Raw genomic sequence first — 24,912 nt, 5'->3', positions numbered from 1 at the left:
CTGATCTCTGAGCTCTTTTCTAATATAGATAATTCTGTGATCCTGCGGCAGTGGCAGTCCTGCCGGCTCTCCCCTCAAAGGTTACTGAAAGCACCGCCAGGAGGCTCGCGCGGCCAGCGCCGCTCCCGCCCGCCGGGGGCGGGGCCCGAGCGCGCCGGGGGCGGGGCCTGAGTGCGCCGGGGGCGGGGCCTGAGTGCGCCGGGGGACAGGCGGCTCCGCTGCGCCTGCGCGCGGTGCACCCGGAAAGGCGGCCACGTCTGCCGGAAGCGCTGGGGTTGAGGCGCCCGGCCCGGCCCTGGCCCCGCGCTGACCGCCGGCCCCTCACGGCTTCCCCCGGGCCGGGGCTCCCCTGCGCTTGCAGGAGGTGAGGCCGGGCCGTGCTGAGGCCCCCGCCGCTCCTGAGTGGGGCCGGGCCTGGGGAGGGCAGGCGGTGCTGGGAGTGGGGGCAGCGGCCGCTCTGAACGTCCCTTCCCGGAGCTGGGGGAGAGGCGCCCGCCCCCGCTGTGGTGTCTCAGGCCCGTGGTGCAGGTGAAGGCACCTGTCCGCCGTGTTGGTGTCACGGGAAAGCAGCAGGCTGCAGAGTTTGTGGGGGAGGAGATCCTGGCCTGAGCCAGTTTGGGAATTTGCAGGCCAAACGTCTAAGGCATAGTTGTTTTCTCTTTGTGATACTCTGTAGCAGCTGAAGATGCTAGAAACTGATGCTGTGGTCTGCTTTTAATAACCTTGATTTAAAGACCTAGGTTTTGTCTGTTTCCCTCAGCAACTGGTTTGGTTTATTTCCTTTAGTTACCAGAACAGCAAAATACCAAATAAGCAGAAGAAAAGTATTATAATAACTACAGCACTAATACCTTAACACACTAGTTGTTTAGATAAACAGTACATCTTGCCTCAGTAGCAATCTGATTTGTAATGCTTCTGTCTTTCGCAGTATATGGTCCTGAAATTTTAATTGTACAGAGTTCATCGACCGACACTCATCATGTCTTGGCTTGCTGATCTCGCTGGAAAGGCAGAGGATCTACTCAACAGAGTTGATCAAGGAGCTGCATCAGCTCTGAGCAAAAAAGACACCTCGAGCAGTGCAGTTTATGATAAGAAGAACTTGGACTCTGCCAATGACTATTCTGAAGTGCACCAGCATACTGGAGAACTGAAATACCAGACCTCATCCAAAGCAGCCTACATCTCTTCAGCAGCTGAAAATATTAAACACCAAAAGGCCACAATCCTGGCAGGAACAGCAAATATTAAAACAGCATGTAGGACATCCTCAGAGGCAGCTTCTCCAGTAGAAAATGCTTCCGCACCCAGAGCTGCCTCACATTTTGTGAGAAGAAAAAAGTCAGAACCTGATGACGAGTTGCTATTTGATTTTCTCAATAGTTCAGAGAAGGAACCTAATGGAAGGATAGACTCTAAAAAGGAGAAGAGCAAGGCACCTGTTCTTCAGAATCACTCTCGGACTTCAAGCATTAGTTCTGTGTCTACCAGTACACAGAGTGCAAAAACTACTGAAGATAATTCCATCAGGAGCCAAGGCAATGGTAGTTAAATAGTATTGAACCTAGAGATATTTAAAACCCAAGTATGTCTGGGGTAAGGCTAGGTAACACATGAAGCTTCATGTCACTTCATGAAACATTTAATGGTGGTTATATGTCAAATGGGTGAGGTACAGCAGGGCCTTTCAGGTTTTTTCATCATTGGGGCAATACCAGATACTGTGCTAATTTGACAGATGATATAACGAAAACCTAAATCCTTTGTGCTCTGGACCTGCCTTATTGCTGCTGCTGCTCAGCCTGGCCCCTCTGAGCTGTGCTCTAGCCTTGCCCCAGCCCCACATGTCCCCATGTAGAAGCACAAGTTCTGCTGCTTTTGTTTGGTCTCTCTTTTGTTTTGTAGCTGTTGTTGCCACGTGGGAAGGGAGTGACTTTCAGCCAGAGCAGTGCCTGGGGTGGGGTGAGGTGTTCCTGTTCCACCATGCAGGGGGGGTGAGCTGGCAAACGTGCTTGTCCTGCAGGAAGCTGGATGCAGGCAGGCTGGTGTAGAGCCACAGGCATGAAGGAGCCAGGGAGATAAAGTCTCTGGCTTTGCCAGCAGTAGTTCATGACTGCAGTCTAAATCCAGAGGCCTGAATGAGCCTCAGGCCAGGCAATCAAAAGCTGGGGCTGGGCTCAGGTCAACCACACAAAGGACAATGTGGTTGGGAAGTGTCAAGAACTTCTGTTCTCTACCAGACTGTCCAGTCTGTACTCCTTCCTTGTTGCTGTGCTATTTTGCTGTTACTTATTTTCAAAAATTGAAGCAAGTGGTTCTGTTATTAATAATGTAGTTAGAATACTTTATTATTTGTTTAGTACTTTGAGCATGTGAAGTGTTGTAAATGCCAGTTTTTACTTACTTCATTAAGTATGCTGAAAAGCTTTAGACATAAAAAGGGATAATTCCCAACCATGTGAATATTTTTCTGAGTCCATGACTTTTCAGTAAGGTTTACTACTAAAAATAAATAATACAGGTATGTTAGACCTGACTCTGCAGCCTTGCTGGTTGGTGCTTAAGAAACATCTGTTTTGTTCAGTATGGCTTGTTGAACTTTCTTCTGAGGATTTTTGAGCAGAGTTTGCATTGTGGAGCTGCTAAATAAGGAAGAATGCAGTTACAATACAGGATTTGAACATACTGTTTTCCAAAGTTCATTGTACAAATATATCTGTGTCATTTAAATATTCAGCACAGAATCTGTTGAAGTAGCTTATGATGTATTAACTATAGACAAAACCAATTAACATTATACTTTTGATATTGCCATGGTTATAATCCAGTCTATGCTATAAATGGCTCATTTCTCGTTTCATTAGATTAATTAATCTGTTGAGTTTTCCAGACAAAGAAATGAGCCTAAATTATTTCATAAGTTGGAAACTGTAAGTAAATCAAAGGAAAGATAATGACATTTCTTAGGATCACTTTAATTGGAAAAAGGCTTGAGAAAATGTGGTAGAAATCTTGTGTCACTGCTGCTACTTGTGGGTGTGGTGTTGCTCAGCATTAACAGTGTGCCCCTGTTCCCTGGGCTTGGGGTGTTAGGGGCTGTTGCAGTGGTAAGAAGAGTGAAGCAGCTTGGTTAATGATCACAAGGGGAAGTAAATATTCAGCAGTAACATTTTGGATTGCCTGTTTGTTTGTTCATTGCTTGCTATGTAATTTTTATCTTGACATTGCTGCAAAGCTTCCAACTATCTGCATGCTGGAATCAAGACTCTTACAGTGGATTTGTAGCTTTCACAGCATTAATCCAAGATATGTGTTGTGCATGATGGGAAAAGACTGTTGGTTCCTCCTTCCCTCCAGGGGACTTGTTCAGAATACCTCTAGGAGTTCCTTTATTGTTCTTTTTTAAAACAAACTTGGCATTGGCAAAATCTGAATGAAAACCAGAGTTTGTACTAAAAATTCCTGCACTTAGTTGCCATGTATATTTAGTGTTTTCTGTTACTCTTCAGCATCTGAGGACTACTCTGAGCAGCAAAGTCATAAATCGAGTGTTGATGTTTTGAAATCCTAAAGGTGCCATTTATGTAATAAGAAATTTTATAACTTCTATTATGTTTTGTCTAGCAGTATTAACAAAAACATTGCATGATGCATGTAAATAGTCCTGTTTTGTGCAACCCCTTTTGAGAAGTAGCTCCATATTCCATTCCAGTATGAACTATTTTGATTTATTATTCTTGTTGTTCCTTAACTATTGATGCAGAACATGGAACTACTGTTTATAGAAAGGTAGTTTACAAACACAGGCATTTGTTCTAAGTTGCATCTCTCTGTACAGAAACTCCAGACAGTTCAGACTCTGGCCTGGGAGCCCAAGGGAATGATGGCCTGAAGGATTCATCACCAAGTACAGTCACCAGCCCCAGCCTTTCAGCCAATGATGATTCCAAATCCCATGAGCTGTCCAACCTTCGCCTGGAGAACCAGCTGCTGAGAAATGAAGTTCAGTCTTTAAATCAAGAAGTGGCTTCATTAATACAGAGGTCCAAAGAAACACAAGAAGGTGCTTCAGCTATAACATTAGCAATGTGCTAGTGAACTAGGAAACAATGCTTTATGTATTTATGATAAAAACTCTCCAGGTACCTTTGCATGTATGACTTCCCATGTAATGAGATGGGAGAAATTAAAAGGCTTTTTCAACTACAAAGATACAACAAACGTTGATTAAAATGATGTGTTCAAGTTAGTTACAAAGCTTACATCTTAATAAAACACTGGCAGGCAATACCATGTTCAAAATACTTTTCCTGCATTTTAATGGCTTTTGCAAAATACTTATTTTTAAATGACCAAATTCCTTTGAATACTTCAAACTGACTACTTTCTGGCTGTAGTAGACTACATTCTCTGATGCCTAGAAACTGACAGTAAAAATATAAAGTTAATATTTTTAATATGACATCACTTGCTTCTTCAAAGTTAAGTGAAATGAAAATATATGAGTACAAATTAAATGATAAAACAGAGAGCAAACTCCTGCTGTTAGGCATAAAATTGAGGTACCACATTTTTTTCACAGTAATTGCAAAAGCCAGATAATTTTTATATCCAGTTTAAGTGTAATGTGTGATGTTAGTTTAAGTGTAATGTGTGATGTTATGGTTAAGTTTTTACATCCAGTTGAAGTTTAATGTGTGATGTTAGATTAAAAACAGAAGCTTCTAAGTATTCAGGCATTATTCACAAGTAGTACATTTTTCTGTTGTTTTTTATGTGACAGTAAGCTCAAACTGGAATTAAACTAGATGCTTTATACAAACATTTCTCTTGGCACAGGGATGTTTAACCGTAGGCCATTGCTGGGGATGGATCAGGTGAAATCTGTCATCCACAGTATGACTCAGAAGAAAATGTCTATTTTGAGATCACCTCCAAAATTTTCTGGGTTGTGTTTTGACAGCAAATCTGGCATTTGTTACTTCCCAGTAGCTTATAGATTTTCAGTTTCACTTCAACTTGGTCGTATTTAATTTTTTTCTTTAAAAAATGAGGTAGTTGCATCCTGACTGCTTACAAGACCTTGCAATATCTACTTTTGTAAACTTCAAAGAAACTTCTTATTTTGTAGAATTGAACAAATCCCGGGAGAAGGTGGAGAAGTGGAATGTTGACCATTCCAAGAGTGACAGGATGGTTAGAGACCTTCGGGCTCGAGTGGATGATCTGACAGAAGCTGTTGGTGCCAAAGATTCCCAGCTGGCTGTGCTGAAAGTACGGTTGCAAGAAGCTGATCAGCTCCTAAGTGCTCGGACAGAAGCTTTAGAAGCACTGCAGAGTGAAAAATCACGGTACTTCTTCATTTCATGCTTTGGAATTCTGCAAATAGTAATAAGTTTGAAAAAAATCAAGGTAGATCATTCACTGTCTTCAAGAATAAAAAATAATAAACTAATGAGGAAAGATTTGAAATACAAGGATTAAAGTTTGCACTGAAACTGCTCTATCATAGCTGGCAGTGGAAACAGGACCAATGAGTATTAAATAGGGCATCCGTTGGCATCTGATTATTGGAATCCCTTTTGTGTATAGTATTTGTGTTAGAGGCATGAAGCTGAAGATCCCAAGAAATTTTTTTTTCTTGAAAAATAGACTTGCTTATCCACAAATACACATACTTATCTCACTGCTGGGATATGGATACTCCAGAATATAGGCCAGGGAGGAGAAGTGTGAGTCACTAACTGCAGGCCTCACACCTGTAGTCCATATGCAGTAATCTACTGGGCAAATTTTCAAAGCTGGTCTGGAAGCTAGGAGGTTATAGTTCTACACAAAAAAATCACAATAGCTTGCTTCTTTTCCAATAAATTGTGTGTCTCTATTTCAGGATAATACAAGACCACAGTGAAGGAAGCAGTTTACAAAATCAAGCCCTTCAGACTCTTCAGGAGAGGCTGCGTGATGCAGACTCTGCACTCAAGCGAGAGCAAGAAAGTTACAAACAAATGCAGGTTAGACATGAAGAGTCAGGAAGACTTTAAGACTGTGATTTTGAGATCAGATCCATGAGGTTCCATGTGCTCTCTCCTCCTTTTGACTTCAGTTCCTGTTCAGGGTACTAATTGCTTGGAAGGGTGTGCTGCTGTCTGCTGCACCTAATACCCTTGAGTTGCTAATTTATTTCTTATATGTTATTTTGAAAGCTTCATGAGTAAAAGTTGTTGAGGATTAATATTGACAATTTTTACTGGGTTTTTTAGTACTAACTTTAATGTTAATACATGCTTGAAAAGTAAATTCGTAATCCATTTAGTTTTCCATGGTGTGTTGTTACACAATTTTACTGTGAGATCTTAAGATGAAGGACTTCTGTGGGAAAGATGCAAGTACATTATCAATAATGTTTTCTATACTTAATTTGGCCTTTGCTACATATAATAGCATACTGAAAATCTTTGAGAGTGTCTGTTTTGGTTTTTTTTTACAGTACTTCAAAATATGTCATTCTAAAATTGATAATATTTTTTGAGGGGCAAGCTTGCTTTTTGTTTGCTAAATAAATTTGAATAATAGGAAGATTTTTATTCCCTCACTATTTTGTGGTGAGGGAAAGAAAAGCATATTCTTATTTGGATTGTTTACCACTTGCTTAAGCAAGCAGAGTTTCTTCCCACGTAGCAGTAAAGAGTCTTTAGGTCGGAGGTGATGGATAGGAGGTGGTGTGCTCTGTGTAGTTGCTTTTAAACTTTCTTTTTTCCTTCCTAGGTTGAAGTTGAGGCTGTGTTTAAACACAAACTATTGTTTCTTTCTTACTCATAGAATGAGTTTGCGGCTCGTCTAAGTAAAGTGGAAGCAGAACGTCAGAACCTGGCAGAAGGGATAACTGCAGCTGAGAGAAAGTATTTAGATGAGAAGAGGCGAGCTGATGAGCTTCAGCAGCAGGTCAAAGTAACTAAAAGCCACCTAGAATCTGCAAAACAGGAGCTGACAGACTATAAACAGAAAGCCACTCGCATTCTCCAAGTAAGCACTGTTGTGAAGAAATACAGTGTGGTTTGTGTGCTTTAACTGCTTTAAGGTGTTATGCTTCAAATAGTCTAACCTGTGGTCTGTTTTTTCATGTGACCTGTAATGTGTTCTGGGGCATATCTATAATGATACATATATAGAACAGCTACCAGTCTGCCTTTTGTAAACTTAAGTTTATAGATGAGGTTATGGAATTGAAATGGTAGTTCAGGTCCTGAACCTGAAAAAAAATCTAAGGGAACCGTTGTGCTTATTGTGCATCATCTGTCAGTGTGTTCGACATCCAAGAGTCCAGATAGATGAAACTGCAGTAGATGAAACCTACAATTTGTTCCATATCCAGTATTTTTGATTCAAGAATATTGCTCTGTTCTGCCTGGGGCTGAAGCATAGCATAGAATGGATACTTAACGTGTAACCAGAGAATATTTTTCCATGTCCTGAAAGGTTGCTTGTGATTATTGTGATATGAACAGTGGCAAAATCGGGTATTTTGTGCCAAGTTCTGTACTATGTAAATTGTCAAAGATACCATGTCCAGATGTGGTTGGTTTGAGTCTTGTTTATAAATGTTAGCAAGATGTTGAAGATAGAGATCTCTTCTTAGAATAGTTAAATTTAGTCAAATGTTCAAGGGCAGGTTTTAAATCATCTTGGTAAATATGAAAAGCCTAAAATCACAAGTCAATGTCAACGTAACACTAGGCTGACTCCGGATAAAATCATTTATCCTCTTTCCTTGAAGGGTGACTGCTGTATCTGGTTCTTGATTTTGTTGTCAGGAGAAAAAGAGGGTCAGTTTTGTCTGTAGTGTTTGTTGGTGTGCATCTTGTCTATTTCAGTACCAAGAGGGCCAAAATTGTTATCCATTACAAGTTTAACATTCCAGGCACTTGTAAAGAAAAAATACTGCACTCTTCCACAGATAACACAGACTTTCAGTTAAATTAGTCTTATGGCATGCAGAAAATCAGAAAAATTATCCATATGGAAGCATTTTCATTTTCAAATGTGTAGGGTCATCACTGGATAAAAAAACAGATGAACCAGTCATTATAGCATATTGTAGTTGAGCACTTGTTCAATACTGCTATAAATAATGTATTGACTTATTTTTTCAGTCTAAAGAAAAGTTGATAAACAGCTTAAAAGAAGGCTCTGGTATTGAAGGCCTGGATAGCAATACAGCAAGCACAGTGGAGCTGGAGGAACTGAGACATGAGCGAGACACTCAGAGAGAAGAAATACAAAAACTGATGGGGCAAATACAACAGATGAGAGCAGAGCTGCAGGTAGCTGTGCCTATGTACACCTGTATTTGCAGTTAGCTACAACAAAGGACTGTTCTCTTGTGTACTGTGGGTCTGTTGTTTCTAGTATTTATTACCTTACTTCTCTCTTCCCTGTGTTCCTTTTGAGGGAAGCATTTCTTTCCTAACAGTCATAGTGATTTCTCTAGCCACCACCTATATTCTTTTCTGTAAGAGCCACTGATCCTTGAAGCACTCTAATCCAAGTCATCCATGCCCATCTGCTGGCATAATGGGCTCAACACAGCAGCTGCATGCAAGCCCATTTTACACAGTTTTAGCCTGTGGACAGCAGAAAGGAAGAAGCAGAGGCTTTTCATGTTCAAAAAATGTATTTATTTTATTACTGTGTTACTAAAAATATTGTGTATAAAATCACCAAATGTAATTTATCCAATACACCCACACCTTCCTTTTCCTTTGAAGAAATATTGTATATACTACTTTTTCAGCTGTTACCTATGACAGATTTGGAGTAACACCTGAATGTTAGTGAAATGGTTACATTTGTGTTCATTTCAGGATATGGAGACACAGCAGGTAAGTGAAGCTGAGTCAGTAAGAGAGCAGCTTCAAGACCTACAAGAGCAAATATCAGCACAAAAAATGGCCAAGCAGGAGGCAGAAGCTGAACTAGAACGGCAGAAACAGGTAAGGAATTCTTGAAAGCCAGATCTCTTTTTAGGCCCTGTGTGGTGTCATCAGAAAAGCATTTGGCTTAAGAAGAGACTATTTGGATACTTGGGCAGTGTTTGATTAATTTTTTGTCTAGTGCTCCACTAGGTCAAGGAAAGTGCAGCCAAGATTAAGCAATGGTCAGGGCCTTCTGGATACTGCTGATGAGCAGAGATCCTGGTGGATAAACAGGACCCTAAGGGAGGGCACAGAATTGAATTTTATTCAACAGGGAAACAATCAAACAACAGGGATATAGTAACAAGTGTAACATTTTTTATATTAAAAAACCCTAATACTGGAAGTGGCTATTGTGAATCTTCCTCTGCTCAATCCATAAATTGTAGCTTGCAAAACAATGTCATTGTAGTACCAATTTTAGCAGTAATTTTTGTTACTCAGTTCTGGATCTAATTGTCATTACTTCTAAACTGCTGTAGTGGACAAATTGCTGATAAAATTATGTTAATGGATTCTTTCAGATTTCGTCATCTTTTTGAGCAAATTCTGCCTTGATTTAAACAGTTTTGTGCTATAAAGAGAGTGGGGAAAAAAAGGAAACTTGTATTTCATGTGAACAAACTTAATATGCAGTAGGAATTGGACAAATCCTTTGCATGTTAAAAATTTTCCTTGTAAGAAAAAGCTCATGTAAAGATAATTGATAATGAAGAAAGCACGAGTCCTCTGTATCTGCTAGGAACAATTTATCTTACAGGATTATCTATCCTTTCAGAAATTACATTTTAATGGGATGCTTGCAGCTTGAACTAATTAAAAGGCAGAAGTCGAGGTCTGCTCTTGATGGGTAGCTGATGTTTTTTATGTCAAAGCAGATGGTAGATTGTATTTTGTTACTCCTGCCCTTCTGAGGAATATGCTTTAAGGCAATAGAAAGAGTGAGGTGAATTTAAAAAAACATCAGTTGTTGCAGAAACTGATGCTTTCAGTTGATGACACCCTTTGATGACACCCATTTACATGTGCTTTTAACATAATTGCTTGTGTTGATACTTAATAAAATTATGGTCAGTTCTGTCTGGGAGTTGCTTTAACTATTGCCATAAGGTTTCTGAAACCAAAGATGGAAAATAGGTAGAGGTGTTATTTCTTTGTGCATCTGATGGTTCAAAGGGAGAACAGGATTATCTGTTTTCTGTAGTAACTGATGGCTGAAGTCAGAGTAATTTGAAGATTGTCTTAATTTAAAAGATAAACTTGACAGGTCTGTAAGTGGGAGCTAAAATAGCCACCAAATCATGGGAGTAACAAAACAGTTATATTTACTCTTCAGTAATTTTTTTTTCTAATATTCCTTCTCCTTTCATATCTGCTATGTTAATTTGTCCTAAACTTTAGAGGAAGATGTACGTCATACAGAATTATAGATAGCTATACAAAGGGTTTTCAAACATGTTTAAAGAATAGTATTTTGAATTAATGAGTTTATTTTAGGAATACAGATACCCTCTAAGTATTTTGTAATTGTTACATTACTGACATAGTTTTAAGGTAGCACTGCAACAAATGGTGAAAGTGTAAGGAAGATAAAATTTTGGTCCCAATGAAATTGTGTAAGTCCCATTAAATGAGTCTGGATTGATATTTATATTAGGGCAGTCTCCACAAAAGAATTTAATTAGCTTTGAAGGTTGTGTCTTGATACTCAGCTCTCTATCCCCATACCCCCTGTCCATGACAGACATGTAACGAAGATAATATTTCAGTTTGTATTTGATTACAGCATATTGCTTTCTTGTGTTCTGTTGTGAAACTCTAGATCTAGAGTTTGTCTCTCAAAATACATATATGTATAAAATCTTTTCTGTGTGATTGTGATAAATTTTATAGGAACTTCGTTATACTGAAGAAGAACTGTATCGGACAAAGAATACTTTGCAAAGCAGAATAAAGGACAGAGAGGAAGAAATTCAGAAGCTCAGAAATCAGGTGTGTATAGAAAACAATTTTATACCCCTCAGTTACGAAAACAATGTTAGGAACTACTTATTTGACTACACTGTCCTGAAAAATCCTGTTAGCATTCTACAAGTGAGGTACAGTGTACTTGTTTTCAATAAAGAATAGAGTTTTGAGAGTAGGGAATACAAGAAGGGAACCATGTAAATAGCCTATTTTATAGTTGTATGTGCTTTTATTTAAAGCAGGGGGAAAAAATCAACCACTGTCCCAACTAGACCTGGTGGGGGGTGTTGGATCGATGTTCTTCTCTTTGCAGACTAAAAACACTCATTGGAGTTTGATTAGGTCATTATGAACTCTGCCAAGATCCTTGTAACTGTTCAAAGAACCTTGGTTACATCCTGCAGACTCTGTGATCCATGTGGCCCACTCACTGTTCTGTCTTGGCCAGTGGCAGTGGGGGCCACTGTGTGAGCCTGGCCACTTCCTGCACTCCTGTGTACCTGCTCGACACCAGCACTTGAATTAGGGCTGTTAGTGTGTAAGTCTTTACTAATTTCTGCTGTGTTGATGGACCTGTTTCCCTTGTATCAGTCTAATTCCTTTTGGAACCTCCCCATACTTGTGAGCCCCCATAGTCTCCTTGGGCAGCCTGAAGGCACAGGCCTCATTCTGTTACCTTAGCATACTGAAAGCAGGCTGTTCATGGGGAAATTGGCAGTCTGGAGGCAGATGTGGTCAGCTGAGCAGTTACAATGTCAGCATTTGGAAATGGTTGTGATGTGATACAGATTTCTTGGGCTTGTTGGCAGATGAATCTTCTGGTGGTGCTGAACTTCAGGACTACCTGCACCTGCCTCTGCCTGGTTGCAGGCACCTAGTTTGTATTTTGGGTATCTGTAATTCCTAATGATTCTGTGTCTTCATTAATGAAGCTACATCTTTGTGGAATATGATGCCACAAGGTGGCTGAGGTCTAGGACTGGAGTGAATAGATGAGCTATTGGACATACGGCAGATGTGGTGATTCCCATTTGCTTGAAATATTTTCTGCAAATTGAATGACAACATCCATGTCAAACACATGAACCATTTGCTGGCCTTGCAGTTTCTATTTGCTAGTACAGTCATGTTTTCTGCCTTGGTGCTCCTCAGTTCTTCTGCAACATATCCTGCATTCTCACCATTTCATTCATGTTTTCCTGTAAAAGGACATCAGGTCTGCCTATTTGTACTGAGTTTTTCCTTCCTTGTGTGAAAACATTTTTACATACTCACTAAGTTGAAAGTATGGTAGGCAGGCTGGATTAGCTTGCTATTGATTGCTGTTTAAACCTGTCTCTGAGGCACAGCATCGATGTTGTGATCAAATTTGGGCTCATACAGAAACTTTCATATGATTATAGGTGGAAAACAGAAAGATACATTTTCACAAAGAGTTTCTTGTGTAAGGTAAACAGTTAACAATTGAAATTAGGTTTCCTCTTTATTGCACTCATCAGTGATAGTTTTAATGGCATTATCCTGCAAAACTTCTGCTGTGGAGTAACTTGGTTCTTGAAAGCTTAGGTTGTTATAGAGCTTTGTAATAATGTCAGTTGGTCAGAGTTTGAATTGAGAATGATTTTTTTTTTCTTTGCTTTTTTAGCTGACGAACAAGACTCTAAGCAGTAGTAGTCAGACAGAATTGGAAAATCGGCTTCACCAGCTGACAGAAACACTAATTCAGAAGCAAACCATGTTAGAGAGCCTGAGCACAGAGAAAAATTCCCTTGTGTATCAACTGGAACGGCTCGAGCAGCAGCTGAAGGCTGTCCAAGGCACAAGTGCCAATGGACCTTCCATTAACATGGCAGGCATTGATGGTGCTGAAGGTAAACAAGAAAATACAATACTTTAAACTCTTCTCTCTTCTGCAGTCCAGGCTATTTTGTCTCCTAATGCCTTTCCCTGAAAGTCTGAGTTTGTAAGGAAGAATAAGTGCTGAAACTAGGCCACTTATTCTAGAGACCTTCTCTGCAGCAGCCAGTATCAAAGTTAACCAGAAGCTCCTTTTTGTGAGCAAATGACTTCAGTAAATTTAACAAAGCAAATTTAGTCTTTAATTCTCAATACTCTGGCACTGTTAGAATAATTCTGTCACAGGTGCAATTAAACTTGTATTTTGAGTTTAAACTGAATATTAGAAACAGGATTTAAGTGTTTGCTTGCAAAAAGGATTTGGGAAGAGAGTAAGAATGGAATACTTCCTTTTGAGAATTGATCTGGTTGAAATTAATTTCTTCCTTCCTTGCTCTCTGTTTTTCTTGAAAAGCAGCTTAAAATATGTTGGTTCTGATGAGGTTGGTTTGTCAGTCCTGTATTTCTGGGACAAACCTAGCAGTTGATCCAATGTGCTGAGATGTTACTTTTCAGAGTCAAAATTTGTCATTTTGTATGTATGTTAAGTAACTTTAAAAGCAAGGGACAGTCACTAAGAGGTGTGAAATAAGTCCAGACTTTTTCTCTGCTTATCAAAGCTGGAGTTGTTTGTAAGTAACTTCAGAAAGCTGAAGTTTAGTTACACAAAAGTAACATTATCAATTTTTAAATGAAATTGATACATTGTAAAAATGTAAATAAAGTAAAAAATTGTTGAATGTACAAGTTAGTGTCAGAAATGCTAATCAAAGTTTTACGGTATGAGAGCAAAAAAATTTGAGAAACTGTGCCAGTATCAAGCCCATCATTTTATACACCTAATAATAGTTATTAAGTGTATAAGTAATATATATATATGTATATAATAATAGTGACATGATGGAATTGAATATCAAGATATCCATTTAGTAAACTAATAAGTTTTAAAAATATATTAGGCTGAAGAGAAGTTTGATTTGATTGTAAGTTTATCAAGAATTGATGGCCCTACAAACATATTGATCAGTGTACATTATTTATAAATATATTTGTTACATGCTATCAGTTTGTGGTATTTGACAGCAGCTTGTGTAATTGCTTGTTCCCATGGGGCAGGGGCTCGCCTGCGCAGTGTCCCTGTCCTGTTCGGCGACGCGGACACCGGCGTGGCAGGAATGTACGGGAGGGTCCGCAAGGCTGCCAGCACCATCGACCAGTTCAGGTGAGGCTGTCCCCAGGGAACTCACCTGTAACCACTGCCATCCTTCTGCAGTGTTCAAGTGACACACTTCGGTGGGTATTGTTCCCTTTTATGAAGGGAAAAGGTTAAAACAGTACAGCTAAAGTATGGTATAAAATACTAAGTATTGACCCACTTCACTTGTGCTTTCCTGTGACATTAATATTCTTAAGCTTTTGCAAATTATTGTCAATTATTTAAACAAAGCTCTTACAGATTTTGGTGCAAGAGGTTCCCTGAGATATGAAAAAATATCTAATCAAATTCATTACATCCATCTTCTGCGGTTTTTACTTTCAGAGGTTTTGACTGTGTCTGTGATAAAAACTAAGAATGTATTAGTGGGGGAGTATCATCTGCACTCTTTCAGTCCTGATGAAGACAAGATTCTGCCTTCTAAGCCAATGCAGCAGATTACCTTGGAAGATAATCTGTTTGAGAAATCAGTAAATGAAAACCATTCTGGATCCAGCAATAAATTTGCTTTGATCCCTTTCTGAGGAGTTAGGTGAATTGACAGTATTCACAGCAAAGGTCTGCTACAAAACTTGAAACAAATACCAACAGAAAACAAAATTTAGTAGCACTTCTTAGTCCTTTGAAAGCAAGATACCTTGATAGAAAGTCCTTTGTGCTTCCATGACTTTCATTATGACAGGATTTCTGTGATTGGGAAAAAATTAGGAGGGTTTTATGGTCTGAATTTTCTCAGCCCATTTAATGTTTTGAGTACATGAAGTAAAATTCAAGACAACAACAAAGCCTTATGTGTATTTGAGAAAATTCAAGACAGAACCAAAGCCATAATGTTTGAATTTTTGGTGGCTGAGATGAGAGTAACAAGAATTTATTTCTCAGTGTTAAATTGTGTGTTTTGTTTTCTCTTGCTCCCTGTGTAGCATTCGGCTGGGAATCTTTCTGAGGCGATACCCCATAGCAAGAGTCTTTGTCATCATTTACATGGTGAGTCAGCTCTCTTCAGTGCAAGATTTCTAGAGCCAGTTTACATGCCAGTGTGTCTTAAATGGAAAGGCTGATGCTCAAAAGGCTATAATTAACAACTTGGTGTGGGTTTTTGGAAAGTGGACCAAATAATGCTTTTACAACAGCATTTTGGAGTCGTGTTGCTTGGCAGTTTTCAGTTTTTTCCAGAAATTCTCAGTATATCAGTCTTAAAGACACTTATGTAACTACCATTTAAAGGCCTGTGAAAGTAGATTCTAGTAGTAAAATATGGAATAATAGTGACCAGTTGCCAAGGTTAGCCTTCCATACCTGCATGCACTGCATTTAGGAAAATGACATTTTTTAAGAGGTTTTTTAATATTTGACTCCTCACTTTGGTGTTTTTTCAGTGGCTAATGGTCACTCTTCTTTAGTAGCTGCAAAAGTAGCAAGACAAGTTGTTCTTGGTAGACTTCAACAAATAGTAGAAAATTGCTCACCCACATTGGGCCAAACTGTCAGGCTGGCAGTTGCTAGAAGTGAAATGCCCCCCTTATCCACTGGAGGGCAGGTGCCTGTCAGCTGCAGGGACCTGTGGACAGGCAGGCTTTGTAAAAACACTGCAGACTTCTGCTGCCTAAGCTGCAATGTGAAGGGAAACTTGATGGTGGCTGTACAGGAGCTGGGCAGTCAGTGGCAGTTACTCCTTTTCAGCTCAAACCTTGACTTCTATAACTTGAATTTTTAAAAATATTTTTAAAATAAATGTGGATTAGGTATTCCTTTTTGCACTCCAGGCAATTTGTATTCTAATTGGATAATTTCAGCCAAATTTGAATGAGAATTAACATTCCTACAGAGTTCATAAAAATGCCTCAAATCAGTGCCTGCATTAAAGAGAAGGCAGTCAGAGCTTGGCTGGCTTACAGTCAGGTGTCAGCCAGTTGGCACAGGAGTAGTGGCTCACCAGTCCCTCGAGGCACATCACAGTGTGCTGACTGAGGACTGGGTGTCACAGGGAACAGCTGGGGTCACTGTGCCATGGAGGAAAAGAGAAACCACACAACACAAATCTGTAGGAAAACAGGCTGTTTTATTTTTGCTGCTTGTGTAAAGTCTTCAGTTCTCTGTAAATAGGTTCTTCAGAATCTGATTTAGTATTTCAATCTTCAAATGACAATTATTTTTTAGAAGTGTCTGATTAATAGAAAAAATATTTTAATCTAAATATTTCTACAAAACAAGTTCTATCAGTAAATAGGAGAGCTCTCCTATTTACTGCTGCTGTGGATGGTGATTGTCTATGCTAAATTTCTTTCTTTTCTTTTCCTAGGCCTTGCTTCACCTCTGGGTTATGATTGTTCTCCTTACCTACACCCCAGAAATGCATCATGACAGTCCCAGTGGCAGGTAGACTGAGACAGGACCACGTGCTGTGCTCATGTGGGGTGGACTGGCAATGCCTTGGAATTATCAGTCCTGAAACATCAGCAAACTTTCCTCATGGTGTTTTGGAAGGATGAAAACCATCATGCCTGATTTATCACTACCTTTCAAATACATGTATAATACTACGTAGCTTTTTCAATTTACCTAAAAGAGCATCACTTCCCTGGAGAAATGAAGCTGTTAAGCTAAGCTCTGATTAGCCTTTACATTTGATGCAGACCCTCTGATGGTTAGAGTGAAAGATAAGGCCTCTTCTGCAGAAAAATGCAAGGAATCCTGAAATTGCAGATATATCTGGTACAAATTGTTTTAGGTCATACTGGATGTAGGCTATAGTCAGGTAATAAACTGTATTTAGCATTTTAAATAAACTTCTTTCTGGTTTCTTTCAGTCTGCTTTTGCACTTCTGTTTTTAACTTTGTACATAATAGGCTTTTCCTTAACATTAACTGGAAAAAGGAAAATGGATTGGTGCAATATATTTTTGTAAATAAGTTTAAGAATAAAATATTATGCATTATTCTTAGCTTTGTACTCCTAGTGCAATAGATGTATCTTTCCTACCAACTGAGTAGTGGGGCTGCCTATTTAAAGGCTGGTATTTTAGCTTTATTAGAGAAAGAGACAAGGTTTTTGAGAAGGAAGGTTTAAACTATTGAGAAGTGATGGTGTTTCTTTTTGCACTTGAAATTTGTATATTTTAACTGCATTTTCTTATACCTCTCTCATTAGTACATGTCTTAATCAAATCTTATTGAAACATTTATTTTCTAAAGCTTTGGGTACTTAATTAAAGTATTTCTATATGAAATCTATCAAAACATTAAAATTTTCTCATGTCTAAACACTCACCAAATATACTAGTAAACAAACCTCATCAAATATTTATAGTAAAACCCAAAATACCAAACCTACTGTAGAAGTTCTGTTGTCAGATTGTGGCATTCTGTAATCATGGATTATCAATTGACAATCACACAAGGTCACTTTCTTTCCTTGAGGAATTTCTTGGTTTTTTGTGTGGTGCTCACAGCTGGGTAATGAAAAATGACTGCAAGCAATTTGTCACTCTTGCTCTTAAGGATGTGGCTTAGTTTTTATGTGGCTTGAACACAGCCTTGGGTCCTGTGCATGAGGTGTCACGCTGGCTCCTATGGAAATGTTACAGTGGACAAACGGCTGTATTGCTGCTCTGATTCAATCTTGCAGAGAAAACTGAAATGTTTGGATAAACTGAATAATAAAAGACAGCATTTATTCTAAGTTGTGTCTGCCCTCTTCTGCATTTGTTGCACTTTGCATAATTCTGTTGCCTGTTTTCAATTCTGGTACTAAAGCCACTTTTGAACCCCAGGGGGAGCTGGTTGGTATGGAAGGAGATCAAGTAAAGAACTTTTGCACACTTATTTTCTACACACATCCAGCTTTTTCATTTAAACACTTCTAAAACACTGAATCTTTGAATATTTCAGTATATTGTGATATTTGGGGGGGAACATTATTAGTGGTATAAATGCCTTAGAGCTTTATATCTATTCTTACTTCCTTTTCTCTTGGTTTCCCTTTGTGTGTGTCTTTGTGTGTTTGGTTGGTTTCTTTGTGGGGTTTTCTCGGTTTGGCTTTTGGGTTTTTTGGTTGGTGGTTGTTGGCTTTTAGGGTGGTTTTTTTGTTTGTTTGTTTTTGTTTTGCGGGGGTTTTTTTGGTTTTTGTGTGGGGTTTTGTTTGTTTGTTTGTTTTGGGTTTTTTTGTTTGTTTTGTTGTTGTTGTTGTTTTTTGCTTAGGCAACTTCAGAATGCAGAGACTCTTTCTTTTTGGTGAAACTTAGTGAAGCTGTTACAAAGCCCTTCATCATAGATTAATATTCTTTTCTTCAGTATTCCAGACTTTATGGTAGAAGTTTCACAGGGGTAAGCACTAGAAGGTTTCTGCTAACTTTTGCCTATTGAACTGAGCTCTTGTACTCCAGTATCTGTTTAGGCTTCTGTGGTGTTGGCCCTGTGATGAGGCTGAGGATAAAGTCTTTGACACGAGGCACTTTAATAGCATCAGCCCTGTGTTGTGGGCTGTGCTAAACAGTTTCAGAGCTAGATAAAATAGAACTACTGCACAAAGCTTTTGTTCAAACACTGGAATTTCTGCCCCACAGTTCATTGCCTGCACAGATGCGGTGCAAGAACATGCCAGAGCATGTGTTGGAATCTCTCAGAAGATAAATGTCACATTTTGAGTTGAAAGCTAAGATGTACTTCCTGCTCCAGTCAGTGGTGTTGGTCCCTAATGTCCCCTGTGGAGATTTGTGAAGTGAGCCACAGCTACAAGTCAAAGGTGCCACCAGGTCTCCATTCTGACAAGCAGCTCCTCATGGTGGTGCCTTTCTCCTGCGAGGCTGCCTCGCTGAAAAAATGGCTTTGCAGTGAGCAAGCCTCTGGTAGCCTCTCTTCTAAGAGGTGGGGAGATATTCCAATTGCCAAGTCTCTTCTTGAGGGACTATCGAACTTCTGGGCAGTTCAACTACTCCCACTTCAGAGACCAGAATATCACTTTCAGGGTTTTGAAAATGTTTTGCAAATGCTGACCCTGTATTTCCACACTCTAGCCCAGCACCAGATATAAATGGTTGTCATGACTCACAGAAAACAGGAATGTCATTTCCCAGCTGCTGTATCTCGCTGCTTGAGAGCACAATGGGCTGTGTTTTGTTTGGAAAGTCTAGTTTTATTTCCTTCTTTCCCTCCTTCCAGGACAGAAACAGCTCCAGGTACCAAGCCTACAGTTAGAGTGAAAATGATGAAAAATGAGGAACAGGGTTTATAGGGAGCCCTGCATTTGTTTGTTTATATTTGCTTGCCCCCTCCCCATTTGTGCCCAGTTTCTGGGCTGTGGTCAGAAGGACAGAGTCCATCACGCTGCCTTTGGGAAGGAGGTGAGGGGAGCTGTCCCCTCCAGGCTGGCTGCAGACAGATTGAGGGCAGGGCAGGAGCTGCTCAGGTGGAGGAGGCTGCAAAGGGAGGCAGGGATGGGAAGTGAGAGCAAAACTACTCTTTCCCTGATACTCTGGAGCCTAGGAAAGGCCTGTTTGTTTCAGATTCTTCTCATCTTGGTGCATGTTCAATTAGGCAGATGTGCTTGGAGACAGATTTGGGTTTTTGCAAAAGACAGCTTTGTATGCATCCTCACAAGCCCTCATGTGACATCAAACTCTTCTTTGCCACCTTGGTTTGCTGATACCTGATCTGTGCTTTATTTGCTGTGCCAGGTCAGCCACATGTACACTAAGACCCTGTGCAAAGGAAGTGACTTTATTGCTTGATTGCAGATAACATTAACAAGGGGGAAATCAGAATTGGACTGTAATTAATCTGCTAATATCTTGTCAATATAGATGAGAGACATATTGCTTTACCAGAGAGAATGGATTTCTCTGCTGGCTGACTGCAGCCTGATTATAAGATTTGACATTAATGTATTGCTAGATATTTAGCTATGAAACTGTAAGAATAATACAAAGAATTCATCAGAATTTCATGTGCTTTCATTTGTGTGTTATCTTCCTGCCCTACAGCTTGAGTTTGAAAGCATTGACTTGGAAACAGGCAGACAGATGTCAGCAAACCAGGAATTGTGACAGATGAATAGCAGCTCCCAAAATTATCTGCATTATTCTAACAGGCATCCATGTGCATGCTGTCACAAAAATAATCCTCTTAGATACAAAATTTCCTTTCAGAAATGCACTCACTAATTTATTCTCTATTTTAGGCTACTTAATATTGGCAAAACTGGATCTCAGCACTGCATTCCACAAATAGTGGGATGATCTTTTGATTTCTCCCTACCTAATGTTGCCTCCTGGCAACACTGCTTGAATGAAATGCTGTTCATCAAGGAGTTACTGCAACCTGTTTGAAGAAAGTATCTGATACTCCAGGAAGCTCAAAGAACTGGAGGGATCATGAACCAAAGACTGGGCCCAAGGTGTAAGTAAATCAAGATGTGCAAAAAGATTGGGCTGGGGACACAGAGACATTTCTTCAAGTTGGAGGGGAAAACCAAAAATTGCTGATTTATGATTGCAGATGTTTACTAGTAATGATGTTAAAAGTCTGACAGGTGAAATACCATAAAAGAGGCTTCTTGTGAGAGAGTAAAAGATAATAAAAGAGGAGCAATAGCCATTTTTGCCATTACTTAGGTTTTTCTAGTCAAGAATCAGGAGCATGGATGAGTGTTTTGTTTAGAATTGACCTTTCCTATGCTGAATTTTAGCTTATATTCAGGGAGGTGTTGCAGGTGCAGGTTTTCATGTTTGTGTGTTCAAATCAGGCAAATCACAAAAAAAGTATTTTGAGTCCACATTCTTTGAGGAGAAACTGGAGGGGGACACAAATAAGCAAAAATCTGAGTTCTGTAGCAGCAAAGGGATGGGCTCCAGATGTTCTGCAAAATCAAGCACATGTGTTTGGTAAAGGTCTGTGATAAGAAATGGATGTTCTTATTTGCTGAAGTTAGCAAAGCTGAAATTTATCAACTGCAGCAAAATAACTGATAGGATACAGGGAAGATCTGGGCTTAGTAGAATGGGATAGAGTGAATGTTGATTTGTTTTCCCCACAAAAGGAGCCTGTTTTGGCATTTATAATAAAAAGAAACATCAAAGGCAGCACTTTCTACACTTTAGAGCTAATATACTTGATGTGTTTTCTCAATAACTTATAAAAAAATATCACCTTAACACTAGTATCTTGCTGCAACCTGAAATGGATGTAGCCTACATATGCAAATTCAAGCAATAATTGTGCTAAATTGCTCTATTTAAAAAATCAAGAAGCTTGTTGAAAGCATTTGTGTTGATATCTTTAGTGACAAGAAAACATGATTCACAATTAGTGTTTAATTTGTAATTAGAAAACACATTCTGCTCTGAAAGAGAGATGGGAATGCCATTTTTCTGCCCAAACTGGTGGTTAGCTGCTCCACAAGATCCCTGCCCATGAATGTCCCATCTCCACTGCAGCCTTCCAGTTTCCCTCCTGCTGCAGCAACTGGGGAGGCTGCACAGCTGCAGCAATGAAACAAAGAGCAGGAATTGGTATTTCCTCAGCTCTTCATGTTGATGTTCAAAGCTTCCCTCTACAGTAGAGCTAGCTTAGCTTGAATTGCCAAGTGGATATGCAGACTGACACTTTCCCAAGTGGAATCTCTTAAAAACATATTTATGCACCTGAAGGTTAGAGTCTGGGTTTTTGTTTTTTTGCAAAGCCTTGATCCTTCTGGGCCCTATTGCCCTCGTGAACCATGACTTTGGCCTCTATGGGACACTCAGCTGCCACAGACTGTTGACGTACAAACTTCCCAAAAGCAGCACATGGTTTGCCCTTGCAGAGTTGTGTGTGCCCCCTTTGTCAGGGGTGTGTGGGGGCACTGTGGGCTGCAGCTCCATGGCCCTGGCCCCATGGAGCCTGCTTTTCCCAGGCTGCTGCCAGCACCCTGCAAGTGACCCCACCTGCAGCCACGGGGAGGGAACATCTGCCCCGTGCCAGGCAATGGGGTATCAAGGACCAGGACACACCTGGTTCATCCTGGTGTGTGGGGCCATAAGACCTCACCTTGCCTGGGGTGTCTCACTGCATGTGGCATTTATGCAGGAGAGCAATAGGGGAAGTTGTCCAAAATTCTGCTTCCAAGCCTACACAGAAGCAGGGTGGCCTTTGGAGAAGGTGGGAGTGATGCTGCCTCTGCCACCCAGCCAGCCACAGTTGGGGGCTGTTTACAGACCCAAATCCTGGGTCTGCCTGTGGGGATCAGGGAGGGAGAAAAGGTTGTCTAAGGACTGGGGGCCTGGCTCTGCAGCCAGAACAGACCTTTCCAGAGCATAAAGCACCGTGGTGTGATCACCTGTATCAGCTATACATGACTATTTATCATTAACCTGAGGTTATTGAAAGCACTGGTTTGAATTGCATCTGCTGCTTCCCAGGGGTTCACACAGATATCAATTATGCAACAACAGGCTTTAATAAAAGAGAACAGTACAGCTGCTGCTCTGTGGGGGCTGTGTCCTCCTGCCTGGGGCCGTGTTCCCAGCCAGCCTTGAGGCCCATCACAGCCACCTCCAGGCAAGTGCAGCCCTGCCCTGGCTCTGCCCACCCCCAGCAGGGTGGAGGAGTGGGATGAGATGGGGCACCCACTCAGAAAGATTCACCTCATCAATTCTTACAGCTGATACGAGTACTATTTGCTATTATTTTTACCTGGAACGCCGAGCATTTTGGGGAGAGAAGATGTTGAACCAAATACCTCTCACATTGTTTTCAAAAAATCTTAGCATGTGATGTTGAAATACAGTTCTATGAATTATTTTCCTAGGATAAAACTAACACCCAGAGCTGAATGGTGGGGTGGAGGCTGAAAAACCCTTGGCTGGGACACAAAGGAAGTTTCTAAGAGGGTCAGCGCTGTGTTCCAGCAGCTCTAAGTTTCTTTGCCTCAGTTTCCTCTTGGATAACTCAGGTAGTTTCAAGAAACTGGTGCTTTCTCTGACCTCTAGAATTTAGATAAAATACCTGTTTTTAAGTCTTTTCCTCTCATTTTACTCCCAAGTTACCTTGCCTTTAGCTGCAAGGCCCCACAATGCTCCAGCCTCCTCCCTTGTGGCAGGAACACAGAATGCTCCATTTGGCCTCAATGATGGGTTCAGGTCAGCACTGTGGTACATTCTCCCCCTGGACTCTGTGAGGAAAAGCAAGGAGGACACTGTTTGCAGCATCCTTGTGGACCTGTGGAAGCTGAGTTTCCATCCAGCTCAGCTCTGGGAAGAGGAACCCCTGAGCCATCACAGCAGCCAAGCCAACACCAAGGACCTGCTCTAACCTTGTCACCCAGGGACCTCAATGTGGGAGCTGTTGAAGCCCAAGGAGCTTCTAAGCCACAGCTTCCTCTGCATGTGCTCCCTCAGGGAGGCTGCTCTTTATTTAGTGCCTCAGATATTTCAAGGACCTTCTGAGTTCCTACCTAGGAATTCTTCAAGATTTTGGCCTTACTGGCTTAAGTCCAAATTGGGGTATTCCCTGCAATAAAGGCTTATGTTAATGAAAAATTATTTCCCAGTGCTCGACCATGAAAAGTTCTGGCAAGTGTTGCCTTGACTTCAGTGACTGATACAGTGGTATTAGGAAAGAAATCTGCTGTCATGCAATTTCAGCTGGGCTGAGTTAGGGGTTGGTTCTGTCAGTTTTCCCCCACTGAGCTGGTATAATACTAGTTCAATGATTTTTGAGGCCTGGAAATGAAAGTTTGTCAGAGAATAGGCAGATCTGGTTTGTTTTAACCTGTGGCAGATTCTGGCAAGACAAGGCCCCAGTTTGTGTTTAGGCTGAGGTGTCCCAAGGGGCAGCAGTGGGCAGGAGGCTGGTGCAGGGTCCCTGCTGCATCCTCCAGCTGAGACCTCCACTGCACCTTTAATGTCCTGGGTTACAGAAACCAGGGGCATAAAACCTCCCCAGGGCTGCACTTTCTTAGCTGCAGGTGTGCTGAGTCCTAAGGAAACACACTGAGGAGGGATTAAAATGGACCCACTGTGTCCTAAAGCCACTCCTGCCTGGAGCTGAAGGAGGAGCAGGCACAAGCCTGGCCACGGTGGCTGCTCTTGCAGAGGGGAGGAGAGGCCTCTCCTTCACAAGGCTTGGAGCTCATCCTTTCCTCCTAGTCAGGATCAGCCAGGTCTGGCTTTTAACAGCAAGGTGCCTGCCTAAATCACTGGCTGGTAAATTACATTTTTCTGTCTAGAATGAGGTAACTGTGTATTTTATCTAGGTAATTAATCTGAGGGATAGAACTAACATGATTATTGTGTTTTCTTTTCCCTCACCCCTGTCCATATGGCCATGTGGCATTTGTATCTCGGGGCCTTTATTAAACTGGTTTATTTGTAAGCAATCAAACAAGGAAAATTACAAGGACAAGGATGATGTTGTTCAGGCTGTCACCTTTATCTAGCACTAACAAGCTAGGAAATGACACTGCCTTTTATTGTCTTCCTATCTCTGTAAACTTGCTTTTATTTAAAAAAAAAAATAAAGCTCTTAAATAAGCAAAGAGGAACAGGCTTGGAAAATTCTGTGGACTCCAAGGTCGTTCTGGGGTTTTCCTCTGCAGGAACAAACAGCACCCATTCCCCTTTTCCCACACACAGAACCTGTTCATTAATGTGTCAGGAAGCCTGACTCAAGCTGCAGCTTTGTCAAGACAGGCAGGAAATTCAGGTGCTTGCATTACCAACTGCCACTGCTTGATAAATATTTCCCCCATAGGTTTTGATTGTTTGGTGCCTTAGCAAAGGCTGCTTCTTTGAAAATAGTGACTAGTAAGATACTCAAAGTTATCTTGCCATTAGAACCTCTTTAGGAGGGCACTGAGTTATCTGAGAGGAAATTGCT

At 40.7% G+C, this 24,912-nt stretch overlaps 1 protein-coding gene across 2 annotated transcripts; it reads left to right on the top strand.

The window, feature by feature from the left end:
- The first annotated feature begins 210 nt into the window (after positions 1-210).
- Positions 211-17,740, top strand: GOLGA5 (golgin A5). Of its 2 annotated transcripts, XM_071426584.1 has the most exons (13): positions 211-364; positions 932-1,547; positions 3,842-4,066; positions 5,135-5,354; positions 5,894-6,017; positions 6,826-7,029; positions 8,157-8,327; positions 8,868-8,996; positions 10,872-10,970; positions 12,592-12,817; positions 13,959-14,064; positions 14,982-15,045; positions 16,361-17,740. In XM_071426584.1, exons 2-13 carry the CDS (start codon positions 983-985, stop codon positions 16,439-16,441), a joined length of 2,214 nt encoding a protein of 737 aa, XP_071282685.1. In that variant the 5' UTR covers positions 211-364; positions 932-982; the 3' UTR covers positions 16,442-17,740. The 2 variants fall into 2 exon arrangements, 1 of the variants encoding a protein (XP_071282685.1); XR_011679140.1 differs by lacking the exon at positions 16,361-17,740 and having other exon boundaries at positions 13,959-14,135.
- Positions 17,741-24,912: the final 7,172 nt, after the last annotated feature.

Source organism: Agelaius tricolor, unplaced genomic scaffold, assembly GCF_023055355.1.
Source record: "Agelaius tricolor isolate 1412-34295 unplaced genomic scaffold, bAgeTri1.0.p SCAF_5, whole genome shotgun sequence".
Taxonomy (NCBI): Eukaryota; Metazoa; Chordata; class Aves; order Passeriformes; family Icteridae; genus Agelaius; species Agelaius tricolor.
Note: the sequence above shows the minus strand (reverse complement) of the source record. Positions and strands in the feature narration are given on the sequence as shown.

Coding starts and splice junctions, on each gene's coding strand:
- GOLGA5 (XM_071426584.1), top strand. CDS start 983: ATGTCTTGGCTTGCTGATCTCGCTGGAAAGGCAGAGGATCTACTCAAC. Junction 1,548..3,841: donor CATCAGGAGCCAAGGCAATG/GTAGTTAAATAG, acceptor CTCTCTGTACAG/AAACTCCAGACAGTTCAGAC. Junction 14,065..14,981: donor AGCACCATCGACCAGTTCAG/GTGAGGCTGTCC, acceptor CTCCCTGTGTAG/CATTCGGCTGGGAATCTTTC.